Source organism: Fundulus heteroclitus, unplaced genomic scaffold (genome assembly GCF_011125445.2).
Source record: "Fundulus heteroclitus isolate FHET01 unplaced genomic scaffold, MU-UCD_Fhet_4.1 scaffold_159, whole genome shotgun sequence".
In the NCBI taxonomy this organism is placed as follows: Eukaryota; Metazoa; Chordata; class Actinopteri; order Cyprinodontiformes; family Fundulidae; genus Fundulus; species Fundulus heteroclitus.
This window is the reverse complement of record NW_023396571.1, coordinates 358089-383907: the sequence shown is the minus strand read 5'-3', so window position 1 is coordinate 383907 and position 25819 is coordinate 358089. Positions and strand designations below refer to the sequence as shown.

The 25819-nt window shown below is 39.8% G+C and overlaps 1 protein-coding gene across 5 annotated transcripts in view; it reads left to right on the top strand.

Annotated features, from left to right (window-relative positions):
* LOC105918713 (transcription factor COE3) overlaps positions 1 to 25819 on the top strand; it is a 166264-nt gene that overhangs the window by 10895 nt on the left and 129550 nt on the right. For all 5 annotated transcript variants that reach the window (XM_036129345.1, XM_021311314.2, XM_036129346.1 and 2 more), the window contains exon 2: positions 22850 to 23006. In XM_036129345.1, the coding sequence (XP_035985238.1) occupies positions 22850 to 23006 (157 nt within the window). The remainder of the gene's footprint in view (positions 1 to 22849; positions 23007 to 25819) is intronic.

Genomic DNA, 25819 nt, shown 5'->3' with positions numbered 1-25819 from the left:
ATTTCTTGTAGATTTCTTTAAAGTGTCAATGACACACACACGGTGGAGGGGGGGGGGGGGGTGGTGGTGGTGGTGGTGGTGTTGGTAAAGCAATACCCAGGAGGTGTTTCCCTCTTCCAGGCCTTTCTAGGTTTGACTCACAGAAGGGGCGACGATAAACTGAGCAGGAGACACAGAGGAGAGCCAGTGGATCCGTGCCTTGTGTGTCCAGCGTCAGGTGGAGGTCAGGTGGAGGTCAGGTGGAGGTCAGGTGGAGGTCAGGTGGAGGTCAGGTGTCCCTTCAGAAAGAAACCAGAGGACGTGTTTTTAACCGCAACAGCATTGAAGATCAGGAGGGTGTTTTTTTGACATTTGCTGAGGTAGACGTGATCCAGACTTTGTTGTAGCAACAGGACAACTTCCTGTTATTCTTAAAGACGTAGCTCCGAGCAGCAGCTCTCCTGTCTGATGAGCGACATGAAGCTGATTCCCACGGCTTAAACTCCCGGTTTTCACCTCCTCACCTGTCCTGCCACGCTCCTGCTCCTCAGGTGCTGGTGTAACCTACCTGCTGGCGGACGTCTCAGTGAGGATTTCCCATAAACTGGAATTAATATTCCACTGGTTGTAGCTGCCGCTTATAGATTATTTATTTTTCTCACCGGCCATTTGCAAAATGGTTGCTGTCAAATTGTTGGACTTAATGTAATCAAATACTTACCTGTCTTTCATTTTGAATGTTGGCTTTCAGTAAATGCAGTATTAGACTTGATTTTAACCATATGAAAAAGGAAATTAATACTCATCTCTTGTTTTACAATCTCTGCAGTAGATTATCTATCCGAATACTTTTCATACAAAGTTATACACTAGAAAAAAGTCTTGAACATTTACTTATGTAGAAACTAATTTGTTCTTTAAAAATGAACAATAAACAACTTTAATCTGTCTAAAAGCTCCTCTGTTTGTAAGAATAGTTTCCATGGCAACAGCCTTCCTTTCCAACATGTCAGCCGTTGTGATGTCACACGGCTTTTCACCAAGACAGTCAATACGGCCGCCCGTCCCTTCTGCAACTCTTCAGACATTCTGATGCAGACCTAAAAAGGAAGGTCCTTGGTTAAAATCCCAGTCTGGGCTCTTGCTGCGTGAAGTTGAATGTTTTCTCCATGCAAGCAGGATCTCTCCTCTCATAGTCTGTTACTTTAGGTGATCTCTAAATTGTCCTTAGGCTAAGTGTGTGCATGGTTGTCTGTCCTGTGTTTCCTGTGGCGCTATGTGATGGACTGCCAGGGTGTCCCCTGCTGCTTGGCAATGACTGGTAGTGAAGGACACTAAACATATTTAACCCTGTTTTTGGTCGGTGAAAATCACCTACATGTAACTTATCAGAAATTAAAAAACTAATAATCAAATCAATTCCAGAACTTCAGCAGATCCAGCCTTTTCTCACTTGTACTTCCAGAGATATTAACATAAATTCAGACAAAATAAAAATTCAAACCAGTTTTAAATGAATTCAAGCTTCTCAGGTTTGAGGCTTTATAACTCTGTCGGTTTTCGTCCAAGCAGAATGGTGCAGATATTGTTCTCATCGGCAGGGCGTCGCCTTTCCAATGATACCAGACTCAGCTTTTTCTGACTTGTACACCTAGAGATATTAACATAATTTCAGACAAATCAAAAATCTGTTCCAACTTTGGAAAGACCTAAAACCTGAAAGAGCAAACCTAACCCTATGGACCCTGACATCTAACCAAAGAAAAGTGCCAGTCTGAAACCTGGACATTATTTTGGTCATTGGAGCATCTATGTGGTGGTTTTCTAGCCAACTTTGAGGTTTTTATATTGAGTCTAAAAACTGATACATTACCATCTGCATGGTGTTACTGATCACACCGGCTGCTCATATTTTACACAGACAAGCCTTTATTACCTTCAGCCTTGTCACATAGAATTTATCTTCTCTCCTTGTACTGTATGAACTCCAATTCCCATCAACCTCAGCTCTACTAAATTAATGCCCTGTCACAGAAACATTTAAGTCGGAGATCTTGGTTTACTCTGCCTTCATCTTGGATTCATCAGCATCTGCCTGCAGTGGGAAGTAAAATGATTGAATGCTTCCCAAGGGTTTGAAATGTGACTTGATTAACTCACATATTAACAAAAAAAAAACAGATTTATCCATGCACATTTTCAATGTTGTGAGGTGTCTTTACCCTGAGTTTGTTTTCCAATGAATATGACTTCAAAACAGGGTTATTAGATTAAAGCCCAGCCAGCCAGACTGGGGTGTGTGTGTGTGTTTGGGGGGGGGGGGTATAATAACTGTTACGGAAGTAAAACAACCACATAAAGACAGGAACCACTTTAGAAATATGTGAAATATCTATGTGAAAAGAAACAGAAACAAGAAAGCAAATCAAAAACAGTAAATGTAAGACAAACCTGCAAACATATATAAAAAAACAACAACACAGAAACATCTACCAAAGGAATGAAGTCGTGACATGAAGAGTCAAAAATCCTTTCCACTTGGAGAAAATTCTGTATTTTTTTGGCATTTTTTCCCCATGAAATTAATGAATTAGGTTCAGTGTTGGACAGAAAAAGACAGCCAGGGGCCAGAAAATGATCCAAACTCAACATTTCACTGACACACAACTGAAACATGTCTTTTATGGCAAGTATGTTAGGCCCACAATAATAAATCTTGGTTTTAAGACAGACAATGATTATACACTTGACAGTCAAATAAAGGCCACATTCAAGTCTAGTTTTTATCATTTGAGGAAAAATTGCAAAAATAAAAGCTATACTTTCAAGGAAACAAGTAAACAATGCTTTTATTTCATCACGGTTGCTTCTTTTTATCTGGGAATCAGCCAGTCCTCACCTGCTTTTCTGCAGCTGGTGCAAAATGCTGCAGTACGTCTTTTAAGAGGACGGCGTAAATCGGACCATATTACTGCAGTCCTGGCTTCTCCTCATTGGCTCCCACTGGATTTTAGAGTTCATTTTAAAATACTTTTGTTCTTTTTTAAAGTCTTACATAATTTGGCCCCACCCTACTTGTTAGAGCTTCACCACCGCTACACTCCCAGCTGGTCTCTTAGGTCCACTGACCAGTAGCCCCTGGTGGTTCCCAGCTCCAAGCGGAGCCCATAGCTTTGGGGCCTCTCTATTGGGGGCCCAAAGCTGTGGAACGCTCTACCCATGCACATATGTCAGGCCCCCTCATTGTCCATTTTTAAAACTCATTTAAAAACTTAATTTTACTCACTGGCCTTCAAACCAACTGAGATTTGATTGTACCTAATATTTTCTTATATGGTTTTTAGCTGTATTTGCGTTGTTTTATTGTCTTTTGTAGCAAGTTTCTTGATGTACTATCATGTGCCTAGTTTATCTATTTTATCCCTTGGTATCATTTTATTGTTTTTAATTTTAAATTGACTTAACTTATATGGCGCTTTTCCACTCATACTGACCACTCAAAGCACTGTACACTAGAGCCACATTCACCCAATCGCACTCACTAACTCGCACACATTTATACATCGATACACAGCTCGGTAGGCAACTTGGGGTTAAGTGCCTTGCCCAGGGGCACATTGACATGTGGAATCGAACCCACAACCTTCCGATTGCAAGACAACTACTCAACCCACAGTCGATGACAGTGGTGGGGATGATAATGATGATGATGATGATGATGACGGTGGTGATGATGGTGATGATGATGATGATGCCGATGATGATGGTGGTGATGATGATGATGGTGATGATGATGGTGATGGTGGTGATGATGGTGGTGGTGGGGGTGATGATGATGGTGGTGATGATGATGATGGTGATGATGATGGTGATGATGATGGTGGTGATGATGATGGTGGTGGTGGTGATGATGATAATGATCATAGTAGTCATGGTGATGATGATGATGGTGGTGATGATAATGCCGATGATGAGGGTGGTGATGATGATGATGGTGATGATGATGGTGATGGTGGTGATGATGATGGTGGTGACGGTGGTGACGGTGATGATGATGATGATGCCGATGATGATGGTGGTGATGATGATGATGGTGGTGATGATGATGGTGGTGACGGTGGTGATGATGATAATGATCATAGTAGTCATGATGATGATGATGATGATGAGGGTGGAAGGAGCCATCTCCTCGGGACTTAAAAAGGGTGCAAGGGACCATGAGAAGGTTCTGATCCAATGATCTCAGCCTCCGAGAGTTTAGAGACATTCCGGGTCTCTGATGTAGGAGGGAGCCTGACCATGAAAAGCTCTGAAAGTCAGCAGCAAGATCTTGAAATGGATATGAAAACAGACTGGGAGCCAGTGAAGGTTTTAGAAAGGGAGTAACATGAGAACTTCTGTTGGTGGGAGTCAGCAATCTGACTCAGTTCTGGACCTGCTGCAGACACCACAGCTCCTTTTTGCTTCAACAGAAGAATAAACTGTTGCAGTAGTCTAAACGAGAAGATACCAAGCATGGATAATCAGCTGATGATCGCTGTTGGAGACAGCTGTTCTTAGGTTAGAGATTTTCTTAACTGGTAGAGACAGTTTCTTTTGGGCTGCTTTGAATGATGCTGACATTGTTTTGCCAAAGAAAATATTTCTGAAGCTCGATTTAACAGACAAGCTCAGCACCTGCACCCAGGGAGCGTTCTGGGGCTCAGAGACCCAGAGTGGAAGTCTGTGGGAGTTGAACCAGAAACTTGAGCCTTCTCAGAGCACAAGCACAGTGCTCTAAACACTAGGCCACTGCTAGTATGATATTTCTATTGCAATTATGCTCACTGCTTTAAACGATCCCAAAACAATAACAACAATATGACTGATCAAATCTGAATATGACTCAAGAGCAGTAAGCATAGTTTTTCTACACTCTGAGCACATCACGGTGAATAATGATGTTCTTTATAACATTCCTACCTGGTTAGGAATAACATGCCTACCAATGCCTTTAATCTGTTCTGCTGTTCAAAAGTCAGATTTAAGAAAAGAGACAATAAACGTCACAGTTTCTGAATCTGAAATGTCAGATGAACGCCCAGGTTCCAGCCGTCCGTGCTGAGATGCTGATTCCGTCTGTATTTCAGCTGCTCCTGTTCCTGCGGCTTCAGCGCAGCTCAGATAAACATCCAGAGCGCTTTGGTGACTCCTGACAGAAGTGGTTTAATCTGCAGGATCCATACTAGTTGCAGACGATCCTTTGGTTAAACCCAGTGTGAGGGTGCTAATCTGGCATCTTTTATTCTGAATGTGTGTGGATATGAAGTGAAGGCTCATAGCTCTGGCTGTGCTGCTCAGTAATTGTTTGCAGAGCACGCCACATGACTTGTGCTGACCTTTAATTTCAGGCTTTGTGGTGGATCCGTGCAGATCAGGAGTCTTCGTTTGCATCCCCGTGTTTGTTTGCTGTGTGCGTGTTACACTCTGGGCATGTCTGTGCGAGCTATGTGCCATCGATACTGTTTTTATTACACCTTGTGCCAAGTGCTAACAGCCGGGTACGAGTGGATGCAGCTGCAATTAGCATAATTGAAATAATAATAATGCTGACAAGCTTTGTGAGAGGAGGCAGAGCATTGCCGTGGCGATTGGCCGTCTGGCTGGCCTGCAGAGCCTCCTGTTTAATTGGGATAATGGCTGGTTTACTGGAAGTGATGCTGTTGATGTTCTTCAGAATGGAGCAGGTGCCAAATTCCAACCATTTCAATTGATTTATAGACAAAAATCACGTTTAGGGTGTACATTTGTTTACAGATAAAAATATCAATCTAAAATAAGTGTTTTTGATATTTCTACAGTGATTTTTGAGAATTTTAATTTATTGCCTTCTTTTTGGATGTTTAAAAATTTTATTAAGTTGAAATATTTGTTGGATTAAGAAAGAAAAAGGTAATAATTGTTGAAGTTGTTTTATAAAATATCAAATCTTGAGTACAGAATGTCCCAGATAGGGTTAGCGGTGGGTTGCGATGCGAGGACGGCTCAGCAGCATCACGCCGCCTGCAATGAAATTTAAAATCCTTCTTGCACTACAACGTGAGGAAATTGTTTTTTCAAAATTACTTAATCTTATTTACATTTAGTTTGGAAATCTACTCATTTTTGATTATTATTCATATTTATTGTTATACTTCATTTATTGAATAATTCTTTTTTATTAAATTTTCTTATTGATTTTTAGTTATGTAGCGTTGTCGACACAAGAAAATGTAGCTACAAAAGTAAGATTCTCTTTATTTCTACATGCCCAGTTCACACCAAATGTCATCTTTAGGCCCTTTGCCTAACAAACAGGCTTGCTTTATGTCCAGAAATATAAATGCATTCAGTATAATTTTCTACACAGCCTCCAAGCGGCTGGATGAACTGGTTAAGCAGGCCGGCGCGGTGCTGGGCAGGAAGCTGGAGCCTCTGGGTGTGGGGTAGAGGGCGGTAAGGCCATTTCTCTTTGCACCGCAGAACTCAGCGATTCAGGAGATCCTTCCTCCCTGCAGGGAAAACACTGCTTAACTCCTCGTGCTGATTTCAGTCACACATGCAGACACGCATACAGCGTCATTCCTTGTGCATGCACAGGCACACTCAGGCACGTAAACATAGGCAGATTAATAATGATGTAGTTTTGAACTCTAGCTCTTAAACACATTAATATTAGTTTATTGTTTGTGCTGTATATGTTATATAGTACAGCATATGACTGGAAGCGTTGGTTGTTGTTTTTATGTTTTTTGTATGTTGTGTAATATTGAACAAAGATCTTTTCCCTATGAGATGAAGAAAGTTTTATTCTGTTGTATTTAGTAAAACAAACCCTAAAAAAGGATCCTAGAGCGCAGTGTCTGAGCAGGGTCAGAACTTGATCAATGATAACAAACAAGTGGACTTTAAATTTAGCCTAGTTCTGGTTCTGATGGAGGTTCCTTCCTGTTAAAGGGGAGTTTTCATCCCCACTGTCGCTTCATGCATGCTCAGAATGAGGGATTGCTGCAAAGCCAACAACTCAATGCCAGCAACTGTCCCCTGTGTCTCCATCTTCATGCTGCAGGTCAGTGACTGGATGCAACCTGCTGGGTTTATTTAGAGAGCAAACTTCTAACCAACCTGAATATTTTAGATTTAGGTTTATTTATTTTCACAAATCAAAATAAAAGTTCAGAACACATCAATAAAGTAAGAAATGTGATGGAATGTGACATAAACCCCTTAGGGGCAGCTCACATTATGAAAGACATTTCACTCGAGACAAAAAACAGGAACGACATGCACAGTTTTACATTTTAGCTTTCACATTTCAGGGAGTCAGTATTTGTAAAATCATACATCCCTATCTTTTTTAGATAGCAGTATTTTTTCAAAGACTTTCTACCCTTTATCACTGAAGATTCCATTATATTTTTCATATTCATTCTATAATTTTGCACCATGATGCCTAAAAGAAAATTGCACTTGAGTTTTAGTACTTAATGGTAAATGAAAAGACAAAGCTTGCCTAGTATTATAAGAATGCACTTGGCATTTCTTAACGAAATAATTCTTGAAACTATCAGGAGACTGACCTTGTTTTATCATAAAAACATAGGTACATGTTTGATAAATATTAATTTCATAAATATTCAACAGCTGTAATTTGGAGAAAAGGGGAGTACTAGCTGCATCAACTTTAGAAAATGTTGCTAAGGGAACAAAAGCTCTTTGTAAAAGTAGGATTTTTTAAAGATAAATACAAATGTCCTTGCCCAAACAATATTACAGTATGACAGGTATGGATACATTAATGAATAATATAAAGTTAACATCACTTTATTGTGAACAAAATTTCTAATCCTTCTCAAAATACCTAGAGATTTAGTGACTTTTTTGCAGACTGTACCAATTTGTTCTGTCCAAAGGAGTTTGTTGTCAAGTTCAACACCCAAAAGACGAACAGTGGAAACTTTTTCAATTTGTTGAATTTGAATACAAATTCTTATTGCATCAAATGTATAATTTTTATTGCCCAGCAAAAACCATGAAATTGCATTTTTTTTCACATTCAAAGATAACTTATTGTCTTGGAACCAAGTTGAACATTGGGCTAGATCTCTATTTCTCTATAAGAGTAGTCAAGTCTTTGTGAGAGATCAGAAGATTAGTGTCATCTGCAAACAAAATAGGTATCGTAGAATGTGTGATATTAGCAAGATCATTAATGTAAACTAAAAACAATAAAGGTCCTAGGATGGAGCCTTGGGGTACTCCAAATTATATTGAATTTTTCTTTGAATCAAGACCATTCATTGACACATACTTATATCTATCTTTTTTACATAACTAGTAAACCATTTATGAAAAAGACAATTAAACCCATATTTGAATAACATTTTAAATAAAAATTTCATGATGAACAGTGCCAAATGCTTTGGAGAGATCCAAGAACACTCCTATTGTATATTCATTATTGTTTAACACGGTTAGTCAGTAAGTTCTACAAGTGCCATATAAGTGAAACGATTCTTTCTAAAACCATATTGATACTGATAAATTATATTAGGTGTATTTAAATGTTTTAATAATATTTTGTGAATTAATTTTTCCAGAACTTTTGAAAAACATGGTAAAAACGGAAACAGGACGGTAATTTGTGAACATACTTGGATCACCAGTTTTAAATGAAAGGATGACTTTAGCTACTTTTAAATCTGTAGGGACCATACCAGTAGTCATTGACAGTGCCAATATGTGTGTCAGAGGTTTGCTTAATGGAGTTTGTACATCTTTAACCAAAGAAGCTCTGATGCCATCACGCCCTGGAGCTGAATTTTATACCTGCATTATAACCTCACACACTTCATTACTGTTTGGTAGATCAAAGCTATCATCGTTGGAAATGAGTCTTTAATGTAATAAATTGGATCAATCATTGTGTTTTGGATCTTGTTAAGTGTGATACATATACTTGGAAAACAAATATTAAAATAACAAACAATTTTATATGGATCAGACAAAACCGAGTTTCCATGAACAAAAGTTGAAGGAAACTTCGATGCAGCCTATTTTCTTTGTAGTAACTGGTTAATGGTTTTCCAAGTGTTTTTTATATTTTCTGAACATTTTCTAAACTGATTGCTCTAATATTTTTTTCTTAGATACTCTTAACAAATTAGCTAATTTATTTTTATATGATTGATATGTAGCCAGGTTTAGTGGAGTTGGGCATGTAAGATATTTTTTATATAACTTAATTTTATTTCTAGAAGATTTTTTTCAAGCCACTTGTAAACCAAGGATTATTTTTCCTCACAACCCCAGATATTAACGGGAAACATTTATCAAAACAATAATTTTTTCAACACTGTATCAACAGCATTTGGTTCATTTTCATTATAAACTTCATAAAAAAATTCTTGTATAATTCTTTGGAATTTTATTTTATTTACTAAAATTTCTATAGTATTGAGTCTCAACTTGTCTTGTCTTCCCTTTTTCATTAAATTTTGGTAAAAATGATCAGGTATGTCTGTAAATAATCCAGACATTGTATCATATTCCACAATATTAAACAGTATGTTGTCTATCACTGTTGCAGATTGACTAGTTATCCTGGTTGGTTTTTCTATAGCTGGAAAAAAAGAATTAGCATGCAGCTTGTTTAGAAATTTATTTGTCAGACTATGGATTTAACTTTTCAAAATATTAATATTAAAATCTCCCATAGCATAACATATTTTGTCTTCTTGATTTATTTTGCCAAGAACTTTGTTCATTCCATCATTAAATTTAATAATATCAACATCAGGTGGCTTATAAATTTGACCAATCACAATATTTTTGTTTTTAGAAGTCTCAAGCTCTACAAAAATTGATTCTATATTTATTTTATAATTCATCATTATTTAGAATTAGATCATCTCGTTGAATAAATTTAAGATTTTGTTTCACAAAAATTGACACCCCTCCTCCTGTCCGACTCTGATAGTGTGGACAGAGTTGTATCCTGGCACTTCATATAAACCAGATTCTTTGGAATTTTCTGTAAGCCATGTTTCACTGAGGCCAATAACAGAAAATTAATGATTTAATGTAGATAAGAATGTGACTAAGTGATCATAATTTTTAGAAAGACTTTATTATTATATTGAAATTGAGAACAGAAAATACACTATCATTAGTTGAAGACTCCTTTAAAAGATTACATTTTTCTTCATTGTAATATTTGCAGGAATGACTATTTAGAGTACCAGAAAATAAATTAATACCAGGATAAAAATCATCGTTCAAATCAAAGGGGTGAAATATTAATATATTTTCATCCAAATTTCTGTCCATAGTGTTGTTGTTATGAACTAGAATCAGCTGATGCTCATCATCAAGCATGAGAAAAGGAAACTCAGAGCCAGAGATTAGAATCATGTCCAATTATTTGAGTACATTTTAAATGAAATCATCTTACAAATAGAACATGTTACTTGACATTTCATTGCAACTCGCTTTGCTGTTCATGTCAAACATAATCAAGTAAAATGATTCACATCATGATGGTCATTTACATGATTATTCTTTTGCTTGGTTTGTGGGACGGTGTGTTATGAGCTTATCAAATCTCAGATAAACTATATCCCTCGCTTTCTGGCTTCTTTCATGGCAGGAATAAGTTCTTTGCGCTTATGTCTCACAGTCTCAAAGTAATCCTCATTGATGTAGATGTTGGATCCTTTGAGGTATCTTGCCTTCTCCAAAACGGTGTTTCTGTCTCTGAAACAAAGAAACCTGGCCACAATTGGTTTTTCATCTCTAGCAGGTGGCTTTCCAGAGCGATGGACACGCTCTAACTCAATGAGTTCTTGTTCTAGTAGGCTTTTTTATTTGATCTTCTGAATCACTACGTTTCATGTCCAGACTCAGGGATTCCTTTAAAAACCAGGTTTATACACCGAGACTGATTTTTCCACGTAGTCAACTTTCACATCCACAGTGTTCAACTTTGAATTGAGCATGTTGACATCGTTGAACAAGTCTTTACAATTTTGGGACAACTTTTCTGCATGAAGCTTTTTATCCTCAAAATCCTTCTGAGTGAACTGAAGGCTTGCCCTCAGGTCACACAGATCTTTTGTGAATCCATCCAGTCTTTTATTGAATGAATCCATGAGCATTTGCACAAAGCCTTTATATGTGTTTTCTTGTTGTTTTAACAACTCCATATAAACAGACTTCTGCTGCTCCAGTAGATCCCATACCTGAGTAGCAGTGATGAAGTCCTCCTCATATTTCATCTTTGAAGGCATTTTGTAGTCCACATGTAAATAGTAATCCAAATCCAAAACACAAGGAAGGTGTTAAATCACCTGGTGTTAGGCCCAGCGTTTATATAGCTAAATGTATATACTTCAGAAAGTCTATTCTCCAAAAATATGACGAGAAATCTCAATATAAATTGATATCCTCACTCAATAGGAGTTAATAGAGGGGATTGTCTTGATTCAGCATGGATTGTATCAAGACCTGCCTCTCGTGGGAAGATAATCCCTCAGCCTGTTGTCTCTGCTGCGATGTAGTGAGAACATGTGTGATGGGAACCAGTTTAAAACCTGAATATTAAACTGTACTTGACTGGAATATTTGATAACTGGGGTCACTTTGAATATAAGTTACTGACTTTGTTTATTTTGAAAAAGTAATTTATAAAAGCTAAAAGGACAGTCCATTGCTCCAGACAGATCCTCCATCCATCCATCCATCCATCCATCCATCCATCCATCCATCCATCCATCCATCCATCCATCCATCCATCCATCCATCCACCCACCCACCCATCCATCCATCCATCCATCCATCCGTCCATTCATCCATAATCCATCCATCCATCCATCCATCCATCCATCCATCCATCCATCCATCCATCCATCCATCCATCCATCCATTGATTCCATCCATCCATTGATTCCATCCATCCATCCATCCATCCATCCATCCATCCATCCACCCATCCATCCATCCATCCATCCATTGATTCCATCCATCCATCCATCCATCCATCCATCCATCCATTGATTCCATCCATCCATCCATCCATCCATCCATTGTGTCCTTGGAAAGACACGTCACCTGCATTGCCTGCTGGCGGTGGTCAGAAGGCCCGGTGGCACAGATTTATGGCAGCCTTGTCTCTGCTAGTCTTCCCCAGGGCAGCTGTGGCTGCTAGCAGAGCTCACCGCTGTCAGAGTGTGAATGGGTGAATATGGTGTAAAGCGCTTTGGGGTCCTCTGGAATGGATAAAGCACAGTACGAGTTTTGTCTCTTCTCCAAGGCTCCATTTGAATACCTCTGATTACAGCTCCTAGTTCCTAGTTCTTAGCTCCTAGCTCCTATCTCCTACCTCCTACCTCCTGCTCCCTGACCTTTCCTGGGTCAGCAGAACTCCATCAGGGAGGAAAGGATCTTCAGCTGCTGATCTGATTCCAGACTTTAACTCTGACGTCATTAGTGACGGAAACATGGAGGATGGAGTCAGAGACATGGAGGATGGAGTCAGAGACACGGAGGATGGAGTCAGAGACATGGAGGATGGAGTCAGAGATATGGAGGATGCAGTCAGAAACATGGAGGATGGAGTCAGAATCATGGAGGATGGAGTCAGATCCTACAGCCTCTGGACATGAGCCACAAAGAGACGCTCTCTGCTCTCTGGACATTTTCATTAATTTCTGTGAGGTGAGCTGTGCTGATACGTCATGTCATGCAAAGGATTGTGGGATACATTATAGTTTCTTAGTGCCGGTAAGGGACATTGTGAGGTTCCTAGGCTAAAGGAGCTATGACAGGAAGCATCCAGGCTCCTTTGCTACCTCCTTCCTCCCTGACGGCTCTATTCAGACACTCTGATCATGGAGAGCGCTGATGGACTTCTGCTTTGGCTGAAGACTTCTTGGTCTATAGGGGTAGTCGGATTGAGCCTAAGAGACTTCTTCAGTCAGTAGGGTTGTGCTCTAAAGGCTGCTTAGTGTTCCCAGGGGGCTGAGTCATAACAACATTGTAAGATGGGGGCAATTGGACATGGAGGCCTCTACCTCTGTTCAACAAGTAATTTCTATTCACAAAAGTATTTTTTTGTGATTTCTATTCACCAAAAAAAAATGCTCCTTGGTCCTCTTTCAATCCAACATTCATCCTTTCCAGTATGAGAACATCTTCATCTCTGAAAGAGGGACCATTGGCCTGCAGATAGATGTGTGTAAAAGCAGCAAGCGGCCAAAAGGATGGCCCAGCACAGAAGATCAGAACATTACTATTATTACTATTGTAATACTCAGATGAGGTGCAAAGAAACTAGGTTTCCTAGAGGGAGGATGATTGTTGTGATTGCAGTTTGTTTCAGTTCTGATCATTCGCCTACATAAAAAGAACAGAGGAGTTTTTTGTTGTTGTTTATGAACTCGAACAATCTAATAAAATAATTAAATTAAATTCAATTCAATTTTATTTATATAGCGCCAAATCATGAAACATGTCATCTCAAGGCACTTTACAAAGTCAAGTTCAATCATATTATACAGATTGGGTCAGATTATACAGATTGGTCAAAAATGTCCTATATAAGGAAACCAGTTGATTGCATCAAAGTCCCGACAAGCAGCATTCACTCCTGGGGAACCGTAGAGCCACAGGAAGAGTCATCTGCATTGTACATGGCTTTGCTGCAATCCCTCATACTGAGCAAGCATGAAGCGACAGTGGGAAGAAAAACCACCCATTAACGGGAAGGAAAAACCTCCGGCAGAACCGGGCTCAGTATGAACGGTCATCTGCCTCGACCGACTGGGGGTTACAGAAGACAGAACAGAGACACAACAAGAGAAACAAAAAAGCACAGAAGCACACATTGATCTAGTAATCTGTTCTACATTAGATGGTAGTAGCGGGTGAGCCGTCTTCTCTGGATGATGTCACAGTTAACAGAACGCCAGACCAGGTGTACCTACTATGAAGAGAAAAGAGAGAGAACAGAAAGTTAAAAGCTGAAATGACGACAGTCATTTCAATGTAATACAATGCAAAACTGGAGAACAGTAGAAATCAGTAGAGTGAGAAAATTAGACCCTGATGTCCTCCAGCAGCCTAGGCCTATCACAGCACAACTATAGAGATAGCTCAGGGTATGAGCCACTCTAACTATAAGCTTTGTCAAAAAGGAAAGTTTTAACATTAGTCTTAAAAATAGACGGGGTGTCTGCCTCACGGACCAAAACTGGGAGTTGGTTCCACAGGAGAGGAGCCTGATAGCTAAAGGATCTGCCTCCCATTCTACTTTTAGAGACTCTAGGAACCACCAGCAGACCTGCGGTCTGAGAGCAAAGTGCTCTGTTAGGAACATACGGGGTAATCAGAGCTCTGATATATGATGGAGCTTGATTATTAAGGGCTTTATACGTTAGAAGGAGAATTTTAAATTCTATTCTTGATTTAACAGGAAGCCAATGAAGGGAAGCTAAAACAGGAGAAATATGATCCCTCTTGTTGATTTTCATCAGAACTCTTGCCGCAGCATTTTGAATCAGCTGAAGACTTTGAACTGCATTTTGTGGACTTCCTGATAGTAAAGAATTACAATAGTCCAGCCTTGAAGTAACAAATGCATGGACTAGTTTTTCAGCATCACTCCTGGACAGAATGTTTCTAATTTTGGCGATATTCCGGAGGTGAAAAAAGGAAACTCTGGAAACCTGTTTAATATGGGATTTAAATGACATGTCTTGGTCGAAAACAACACCAAGATTTTTAACTTTATTACCAGAGGCCAAGTTAATGCCATCCAGATTAAGGGATTGATTAAGAACTTTATTTTTTGAAGACTCTGGCCTAAAGATTACAACTTCTGTCTTGTCAGAATTTAAATGCAGGAAATTTAAAGTCATCCAGCTTTTGATGTCATCAAGACATGACTGCAGTCGAAGTAACTGATTGGATTCATCAGGATTTATGGATAAATGTAGCTGAGTGTCATCAGCATAACAGTGGAAATTAATCCCATGCTGTCTGATAATTTTGCCAATCGGAAGCATATATATAGTAAAGAGAATTGGTCCAAGGACTGAACCCTGTGGTACTCCACAAGTGACCCTAGAGTTTGAGGAAGATTTATTATTAACATGAACAAACTGGAATCTGTCCGACAGATCAGATTTAAACCAGCCTAATGCTTTTCCCTTAATCCCTACAGTATGCTCAAGTCTTTGTAGGAGAATATTGTGATCAACTGTATCAAATGCAGCACTGAGATCTAACAGGACAAGTATAGACACAAGTCCATTATCTGAGGCCATGAGAATATCATTAGTGACCTTCACCAGAGCTGTTTCAGTGCTATGATGAGCTCTGAAGCCTGACTGAAACTCCTCAAGTAGGTCATTACTTTGTAAATGTCCACATAGTTGATTAGCAACTACTTTCTCAAGAATTTTAGATAAGAAAAGAAGATTAGATATAGGTCTGTAATTTACTAACTCATCTTGATCAAGAGATGGTTTCTTAAGTAAAGGTTTAATAACAGCTACTTTAAAAGCCTGTGGTACATATCCATTTACCAAGGATAGATTAATCATGTCTAAAATAGGACCACTGATCAGAGGGAATACCTCCTTAAACAACTTGGTTGGGATTGGGTCTAACATACAGGTAGAAGGTTTAGATGAAGCTAAAATTTTAGATAGCTCAGAAAGCTCTACTGCTTTTAAACAGTTCAGACACTGCGCAGGTTCTAAGGATTCCTCCAATGCTGCCTCACTTACTGAGGATGAGGTAATCATGTTTGGGAGGATGCCAATTATTTTATTTTTAATGGAATCAATTTTATTTATGAAGAATCCCATAAAATCATTACTGCTAAGAGCTAAGGGAATGGATGGATCAACAGAGCTGTGGCTCTGGGTAAGTTTGGCAACTGTACTGAAGAGAAATCTAGGATTATTCTTATTCTCCTCAATTAATGATGAAAAATATGCTGCTCTAACTCTGCGAAGGGTCTTGTTATACAACAATAGACTGTTCTTCCAGATTAAGTAGGATTCCTCTTGGTGTGTAGAGCGCCATTTTCTCTCCAATTTCCTAACATTGTGCTTCAAGGAACGCAGCTCTGAATTAAACCAAGGAGCCAGCTTCCTGTGAATAATCACCTTCTTTTTCAAGGGAGCTACATTGTCTAATGCAGAACGCAATGACGAAGTCATACCGTTTACAAAGACATCTATTTGTGAATTGGAAGAAACAACATTGCTGCCATCTACAGGGCATTTCTGCAATACGGAGGATATTAAAAAGGGGACAGACTCTTTAAGTTTTGATACAGCATTATCCGATAAAGATCTACTATAATGGAACCCTCTTTTGGGGGTGGAGAACTCAGTTAGATTAAACTCAAATGTTATTAAAAAATGATCAGATAGGACAGGGTTGTGAGGAAATACTGTTAATTCTTCACAATCAATGCCATATGTCAGCACAAGGTCTAAAGTATGGAGCCAAGAGTGCGTCGGTTTATGCACATTTTGAGCAACACCAATTGAATCTAGGATAGTTTTAAAGGCTACACTAAGGTTATCGCATTCTGTGTCAACATGGATGTTAGGGTTAGGGTTAACAGAACGCCAGACCAGGTGTACCTACTATGAAGAGAAAAGAGAGAGAACAGAAAGTTAAAGCAGAAATGACAACACATAATGCATAATTGAAGAACAGTAGAACTCTATAGAGTGAGAAAATTAGATCTTGATGTACTCCAGCAGCCTAAGCCTATAGCAGCATAACAATAGAGGTAGCTCAGGGTAACATGAGCCACTCTGACTAGAAGCTTTATCACAAAGGAAAGTTTTAAGATTAGTCTTAAAAACTGGGAGTTGGTTCCACAGGAGAGGAGCCTGATAGCTAAAGGATCTGCCTCCCATTCTACTTTTAGAGACTCTAGGAACCACCAGCAGACCTGCAGTCTGAGAGCGAAGTGCTCTGTTAGGAACATACGGGGTAATCAGAGCTCTGATATATGATGGAGCTTGATTATTAAGGGCTTTATACATTAGAAGAAGAATTTTAAATATAAAATAAAAGGCTTTTATATCAAACAGGTCATGAAAAACCAACAAACACATCCAGAAATATGTAGAACATAACAAAAACTGAACTCATCTGTCATTGAATCTGTGAACTGTTGATAGCACAATTCTGTAAAATGAAGGTTTAAAATTATCAGAATCAGAATCAAGTTTAATCGCCAAGTAGGTTTGCACATACAAGGAATTTAACTTGGTGTTGATGGTGCAGACAAAAAATAAGAATACAATAAAATAAAAATAAAATGGAATAAAAAGGATATATATATATATACAGAAGTTATATACATTCAGTAAACTGTGCGTTAATGTAACGCAGAAGCTTGTAAGTCCTGAATGGGGGAGAGAGGTAGGGTCAAAGGTCACAGGCGGCTCTTGGTCTTGTTCATAAGGCTGGTAGCAGATGGTAAAAACTGTTGTTGTGGCGTGAGGTTGTGGTCCTGATGGAGCGCAGCCTCCTGCCAGAGGGAAGTGACTGAAATAGTCCATAACTGGGGTGAAGGGATCAGCCACAATCTTCCTGCACGCCTCAGAGTCCTGGAGGCGTACAGGTCCTGGAGAGATGGAAGATTGCAGCCAATCAGCTTCTCTGCAGACCTGATGACACGCTGCAGTCTGCTCTGGTCCTTAGCGGTGGCACCAGCGTACCAGATGGTGATGGAGGAGGTGAGGATGGACTCCATGATGGAGGAGTAGAACTGCACCATCATTGTCCTTGGCAGGTTGAAGTTCTTCAGCTGCCTTCTTCAGGAAGTCCATCCTCTGCTGGGCTTTCTTGGTGAGGGAGTTGATGTTCAGCTCCCACTTTAGGTCCTGGGAGATGATAGTTCCCAGGAAGCAGAAAGACTCCACAGTGTCCATGGTGGAGTCACAGAGGGTGATGGGGGTAGCTGGGGCTGAGTTCTTCCTGAAGTCCACAACCATCTCCACTGTTTTTACAGCGGTGAGCTCCAGGTTGTTCTCCCTGCACCAGGTCACCAGATGGTCAGCCTCCCACCTGTAGGCGGACTCGTCACCATCAGAGATGAGTCCCATGAGAGTGGTGTCGTCAGGAACTTCAGGAGCTTGACAGACTGATGAGTGGAGGTGCAGCTGTTGGTGTACAGGGAGAAGAGCAGAGGAGAAAGAACACAGCCCTGGGGGGAACCAGTGCTGATGAGCTGGGAGTCAGAGTCATGTTTTCCCAGCTTCACCTGCTGCTTCCTGTCAGACAGGAAGTCTGTGCTCCACCTGCTGCTTCCTGTCAGACAGGAAGTCTGTGATCCACCTGCAGGTGGAGTCAGGCACATTCAGCTGGGAGAGCTTCTCCTGAAGCAGAGCTGGGATGATGGTGTTGAAGGCAGAGCTGAAATCCACAAACAGGATCCTGGCGTAGGTTCCTGCAGAGTCCAGGTGATGGAGGATGTGGTGAAGGGCCAGGTTGACAGCGTCGTCTGCAGACCTGTTGGCTCTGTAGGCAAACTGTAGGGGGTCCAGGAGGGGATCAGTGATTTCTTTAAGGTGTGAAAGCACAAGGAGCTCTAAGGACTTCATGACCACAGAGGTCAGAGCGACGGGTCTAAAGTCATTAAGTCCTGTGGTCCTTGGCTTCTGGGGAACAGGGATGATGGTGGAGGATTTGAAGCAGGCTGGTACGTGACATGTTGTTAGTGAGGTGTTAAAAATGTCTGTGAACACTGGAGACAGCTGATCAGCACAGTGCACAGTATTTACTGTGGGCATGAGTGCATCATTGATGGAGCATTCGGGTGATTAATTCATGCAACAACACAGTCATTTAAATCACTCGTAAAGATAGAACTAGAAGCTATCAGACTTTTGTTCTCGGGTACGGGTCTTATTAGACCATAAAGACTATTTGAGCACTTCAAGCTTTTCGGGGAGCATGTTGGTCATTGCAGTCAACTGATGGCATAAAAAGGTGTGCAGAAATATTATGTCCTGTTGTGTCTGTATGCTATATGTAATCTGTGCCATCCTGAGCTGGTTCTAACAAAACTTCACTACGGTAACACATGGTGACAATAAAGATTCTTGAATGAAACCCTTTAGAGTCTTTTATTACCACAGCAGAAAAATAAACATGCATTGAAATTTACCTTAAACCCTGCTGACAGCTAGAGAGCTGCTTCATCATATTTTACAAAAGTAACTCATGATTAATGATTGTTGCTGAATCGTCATCAGCTTAGGACGTTCTCCCCGATGATGCATTTATTGCTCCCATTGTTTCCAGCGTGGAGCTTAAGGAAGCTGCTGGTTGTACTGGGAGACAGGTGTGAAGTTGTTTTTTCTCACAGGAACTCACTGATTTCATTTGATGGTGAAAGTGTGGATGTCATCCACTCTGTCATTCTGCTAGCTGTTATTTTTATCTCAACACTTGGCAGCTTTTCTTCCCACCGAGCCTCCATTAAAACGACTCAATGCACACCTGAGGTGCTGCTGCTCCTCCTCCTCCTCCTCCTTCTGGAGTTCCTCTGCAGCCTCTTCACTCTGTGACCACCCGGCCAAGCACTGGGAGTCAGGAGAATTAGCTTTCAACAAACTGGCCTACAAATGAGGCATTAAGCATTGGTAATGGAGGTACAGAAAGGTCACGGCTGTATTAATCTGCTGTCTTGGGAAAACACCCCCGAGCAAGGAAGCACGGGGAGAGCCGGCCGGCAAGTTTCCAAAAACAAACCCAGGGCATGAATAAATATTTCTCCATGCCCCGGCGTTGTATTGATCACAAAGTGTTTTAGGAAACAAAATGAGCCAGGAAATTAGATTGATATGAAAATACTTGGCTGCTGTTGGGAGTTTATTCCTTCATTCAACACTGAGTTCCTGCAGGCCAAGACCAGAGGTCGCCTCCTGCATGAACATCCACTTAAAGTCATGTCCACCTGAAGCTCATTTTACACTTTACATCAGGGGCTAGTGAATTTATATTTATTGAACACAATAATCATTATTAAGAATAAAAATATCTGTATTAATTAAATTCTCATATTCAGACCATTTTTCATGTCAAACGTGTTTTTTGCATTTGGTGGGATTTGTTTGAATAATGCTAAAGGCTGTTTTCTTTTGATTGTTAAAGCTGGTGAATAAATTAGGAAATGAGGTAAATGTGTTTCTTTTTTCTGTCACTTTTTAGCAGCTCTGCTTGTGGGAAAAAATCTGATTTCTTTTGTTAGACGAGGTAATGTCAATCATCTGAAGCAACCACTCTAGTTCAGTTTTTATTCACCACGAAAAACAAACATCGAGATCGTCGCATAGCTAATGATACAAATCATATATAAATGCATAAAAGATATACAACTGATTAAATGATTGCTTTTTAATTCATTAAGTAAATTATCAGAACTTTAAAGTAATTGAATAATGTCAACAACTGCCTTAATAAACCCTAAATCTGCAAAGGCAATAAAATGTATTCTCTTTATAATTCTATTACGTTTTATGGGCATAAAAAGAAACGTTTTAAAATGTAAAAGCTTCTACCTCTTGAAAACAGCAAGGTTTGCTCTGATTAGTCAGAAAGGAAAGCAATAGGTCGACTAGCGAGTCGGTGGCGTGTTCAGGGGGACAATCTTAAGGGCAACATATCACACAAATCCTCTAAACCTGCAAAATCGCCTTTTTTAGCTCTTACATCCACGTTGCTCTAGGAGAGCAGAACAGTTGAATGAACTAAACTGCCACTCAGAGGGTTAAAGTGCCTCCTAAACAAGTTGCTCTCAGAACATGGGCAAAAGGGCAAATGAATGAGGAATTCAGACCAAAGCATTGCAGTTCCACTTTCTCTAGACTGCAGCTGAATGATTTAAAGGAGAAAAAGGATTAAAAGCATGACATGTCCCTTTTAACTGGGAAAAATTTAAATATGAGTTGAAACTGTTCACAAAGTGGAACAGACATTTCATTTGATTCTCAGTAGCCTATAATGTCATATATTTGATAGAATTAAGACAACCATTTTACATTTTTTGAAGATGAACTAATTGTCCCTCTGCTTTCCAACATACAATTGACAGTAAATAAATTAGGTATGTCTCTGTTGGATCTGGATTTCTTGTTCTTATCCCTAATTTCAGCTTTCTATTGAAATTCAAGACCTCGCCTGTGATTAATGACATCTTTGCGTTTCTCAGAGTTCTTAAGGTGAATAGCTTGTAATTTCACAGCAATTAGCTGAGCTGACTTCATGTAAAGACAAGTTTTCTGATCTCAAAGTGAAAATGAGATCCCAGATTCAGTTGTGTTATAAGGTCATGCATCACACTCGTTAAATGCAGACAATGTATGGAGAGAGACAGTGGTCAAAAAGACGTGCACATGATTCTAACCATTTACATTCATATTTGCATGTCAATAAAAATACTTTATATAAAAGTCTGCTGTAAACATACATGAGTCCAAGAAATTGTGCAGGTTAGGATTGTTTTTATGTGAGAATTAATTTAAGTGTTAAGTCCAAAGTCTTTGTGAATGCAGCTCTAATTTCTACGGCTGCAATGTCTTCACTGCTGTGGACATGAATTCAGGTTTGTGGGTAGGAGTAGACTGGTGTCGGGGGGGGTGGGGGGCGGGCATAATCGAACAAGCAGGAAGTCTCTGCAGCACTTGAGTTTCAGTCTGGGAGAACTGGGAAGCCATGAGATGCTCCACTGGGCTTATATTTTGACTGCTGTTGTATAACTACGGCCGTCTGGTTGAACTTTGGGGACAAACTGGCACGATAAATTTGGTGAATTTTGCGTGGAGGCTAATTGCCAGGCTAGTGAGCAGAAGCAACTGGTGAGCAGTCGATGCTTGTGAGCACAGTTTTTGTTGACAGTCTAAATGCTTTTTGCCCTGCTCTGTCACAGCAGCAGCGCTGAAATAAACAGCAAAGCTTATTAAAATATCTTAGCTCAATCATATAAATAAAGTGTCTTAGCCTTCGGTAGCACGTTAGCTAATGGTAGTTACTGGCTGTGCTGCAGTTCCATGGCTTCTTTAAACCTCACCCACAATTGTCAATCTGACCAAACGTGTCTTACACAAACTCCTCCCACGTCACACAAAATGTTCCCTTGTGACTCTACTGGTACCCACAAGGTTCAGTTCGTGTTCACAGCAGTGAAGAGTTTGTAGAAATTAGAGCTGTATTCACAAGACTTTGTACTCACCACTTTTAGATTAAACTTACATAGAAACAATCCTAACCTGCATAATGTCTTAGACTCTAATACATGACAGCAAGATTTTATGTAGAGTATTTTGATTGACATAGAAATGTAACTAACAGTGGTTAGAATCATGCACACCGCTGTTTGACAGCTGTCCTACTCCATGGAGGTTGATGTCCTGCTTGAACTAGAAGCAGATCGGTCTCCATGCTCTGCAGGAACTCGTCTTTAATTCACTCATTTAAATCAGGTGTGTTTAAGCAGGAAGACATCTAAAACATGCAGGTGACTGGCCCTGCAGAAGCAGATCTATCTACCACTTGCTAGGGGAAACACTGATGAACGAAACTTCGCCTGTTAAAAATAATTTTTGATTAAATGTCAACAAGGTCAATGTTTATTGGATTTGGACACCAAAAGAAACTTTTTTTGAGGTGTGGAGAGCAGCAAGTTACAACCATTCTTCCTTCTACTACACTTTTTGCAAATTAAAGATGCAAGGCAAACATCCTCTCCTTGTTAGTTCTAATCTCATATCCACAATTTTTGATCAGATCCCCCAGACTTTTCCTTTGTGTGTTTCAGTGGCGTGGGACTGGCCCGGGCTCACTTTGAGAAGCAGCCTCCTTCCAACTTGAGGAAGTCCAATTTCTTCCACTTTGTTCTGGCATTGTATGATCGGCAGGGTCAGCCAGTGGAGATCGAGAGGACTTCCTACGTGGACTTTGTGGAAAAAGACAAGGTAATCCACCACTTTTTGGACTTTCTGCGTGTTGCCCACTGAAATAAACTTTTACATCAATGTATGTTAAATAGAAACTTTTGTTAATTAATGTGCAAAAAAATGTCTTGCAAATGAATCTTAATATTATCATAGATAAAATTAATAATTCCAGTTAATCCCAAAGGATTCATACCCCTGTCAGATTCAGTTCAATTCAAGGTTATTCATATAGCACCAATTCGCAACTGTCACGATCCCCAGGTATTAGGCACATTTGAACTTATTCTTTATGTTACGGGGATAACGCACTCTTTACTTTCAAACGTTACAATGGTTTATTTAGTTAGTACATTATCTTTATTCCTTTCTGTATTGTGTTCTTGTTGGATCTCTGTTTCCTCCCTCTCCCTTAGCTCCACCTGGTTATCATTATCAGCTGATTAACTACACCTAGTCCTGCTCCCTAACCCTGTCCTCCCAGTGTTTAAGCAGTGTGGTTCCATGTTATTATTGCATATTTCTCCTGTTTACTATCTCCAGTTTGTTGCTCTGAATTAGATCCATGCTGTAAATTCAGTTTTCTTCTATTGACTGTCCACTTCACCTCATTCTACAAAACCTGACACCAACACATGTCGTCTCAAGGCTTTTTCCCAAGTTGATTCAATCAAATCTTCCAGTCAGATTGGTTCAAAGTTTTCTATCTAAGGAAACCCAGCAGGTTGCATCCAGTCTCTGACCTGCAGCATTCACTCCTCCTGAAAGAGCGTAGAGCCCCAGTGGACAGTTGGTGGTATTGCAGCGTTGACTTTGCAGCAATCCCTCATACTGCGCACGCATGCAGTGACAGTGGAGAGAAAAACTCCCCTTTAACAAATAAGATAAGATAGGACATCTCTTTAATGTCCCATAATGGCGAAAATCAGGTGTGACAGTGGTAAAGACAATTTATAGTACTGAAAAAAGCTCATTTAACCTTAAGTTTGTTCCAAAGCAAAAGAGAAGGAGCTTTATCAGACCAAGATAAAAGTAAAAATAAAAATAGTCCATCAGTGATATTTCTTCCAGTCCTTCTGGCTCCACCACCTGCTCTGGGTCCAGAGGACTTTCCGGGTCAGAACCGGTCCTCCTAATCAGTTCATCCAGCCGCTTCCTCTCAGCTGCAGATCAGCTGCTGCTCCAACAGGCCATGCCACTACCCGATCCGTACCATCAGCTCATTTGCACACGCGCGAACAGAATAACTTCCGGTGGGAAATATTTCGTTTTTCTTACTATTTTATTCTTTTGTATTTTTTCGAGGCAAGGGTTTCTTTTTGTATATCTTTGTATTTGCGGCAATATTGCATATTCTAAAAAATAAACAACAGAAATACATAAAAAATACATTGTTTTTTGCAAAAATGTTTCCCAGTTGTGGTTAGGGAAATAAAAACATATAAACCATTTCTTAAAGTACATAAACCCCCAGCTATAAACACACATAGGAGTACAGAAACGTATTTGATTTTTGAAAGTTTTTTTTATCATTTATTTGATTTGCATATGTATGTATTTTGTGCTTAATAAATGTATTTTTATAAGGTATGCCTTCGCTTTGTGTGTGTTCTTTGTTCTATTCCCTGTTCGTTTTTGTTAAAAAAACAAAAAAAAAACAATGCGGCTACTATAATCACGAGGTCTTCTCTAGTTTATGATGTGTACACAAGAGGGCGCTAATTTCTCAATCGATAATTTTAACTTTCTAATAAAACAAATGTTTAGAACAACATTATTTGTATATCGAAATTCACCGTATAATTAAGGATTAAATATTTTTTTCCAGTCCTGTTTAAACAAGCAATACAACTAACAGAGTGCATTCAGACAATATAGATAAACTTTACGCAATGATAACTTCCCGGACTGGAGGATGCTGGAGCATATCCGATGATGACGTCAAGCAATACAATGGAGAGAATGTAAAACGTATCAAAAACTTTTCTTTCAGAAAAGTCTTCAATATTTTATTTACGACATAGTTTAGCATTTTTTAATGATTTAAGTATAGAAATAAGTATTTTCAGTACCGTAATTACATAATTTTTTTGGCGACCCGGAAGTTGTTCTGTTCGCGCGTGTTTAAATGAGCTGATGGTACGGATCGGGTAGTGACAGGCCATAGATGGCTGATGCCTCCAGAGAGTCAAAGGTGTTCACGAGCGCCCCCTGCAGGCCAGGAGACCTCAGCCTACTCAGCAGGTAGTCTGCTCTGACCTGTCCTATAAAGAGCATCAGTGCTGTTTCTCCAGTCCAGTTCATGGTTCTGGTGGACACCCAGGTACTGAGATGCGGCACAGCACTGAAAATGCCCTTTTCTAAGTTTTTAATGACCTTCTTTTAAGTGTTAATGCAGGAAAATCAGCAGTCCTATTACTCTTAGATTTTTCCGCTGCCTTTGATACTGTGGATCACAGGATCCTGCAGACCGGACTGGAGTATTCAAGGTACAGCACTAAAGTGGTTTTGCTGCTCTGGCTCAAATGGTTTTCTGTGCATCTAGGACAGTTTCCCTCCCCCGTGTCTCCTCTAAAGTATGGAGTGCCCCAGGGGCCGATATTGGCACTTGTTCCTTTTGCCTTATATTTGCTGCCTCTGGGCTGTATCTTTAAAAAGCACAGTCTCTTTTAACAGTTTTGTAGATGATATTTATACTATTGTACCTAAATGTCCTTTATGTTGTACCTAACATAAAGGAAAAACTGAGATTCTGATGTTTGGTTAATACAATCCACTTCTTGGGCATGACAGTGTAATTGATCCCCTGTCCTCCTTCTGTCGTTCGTTTGTAA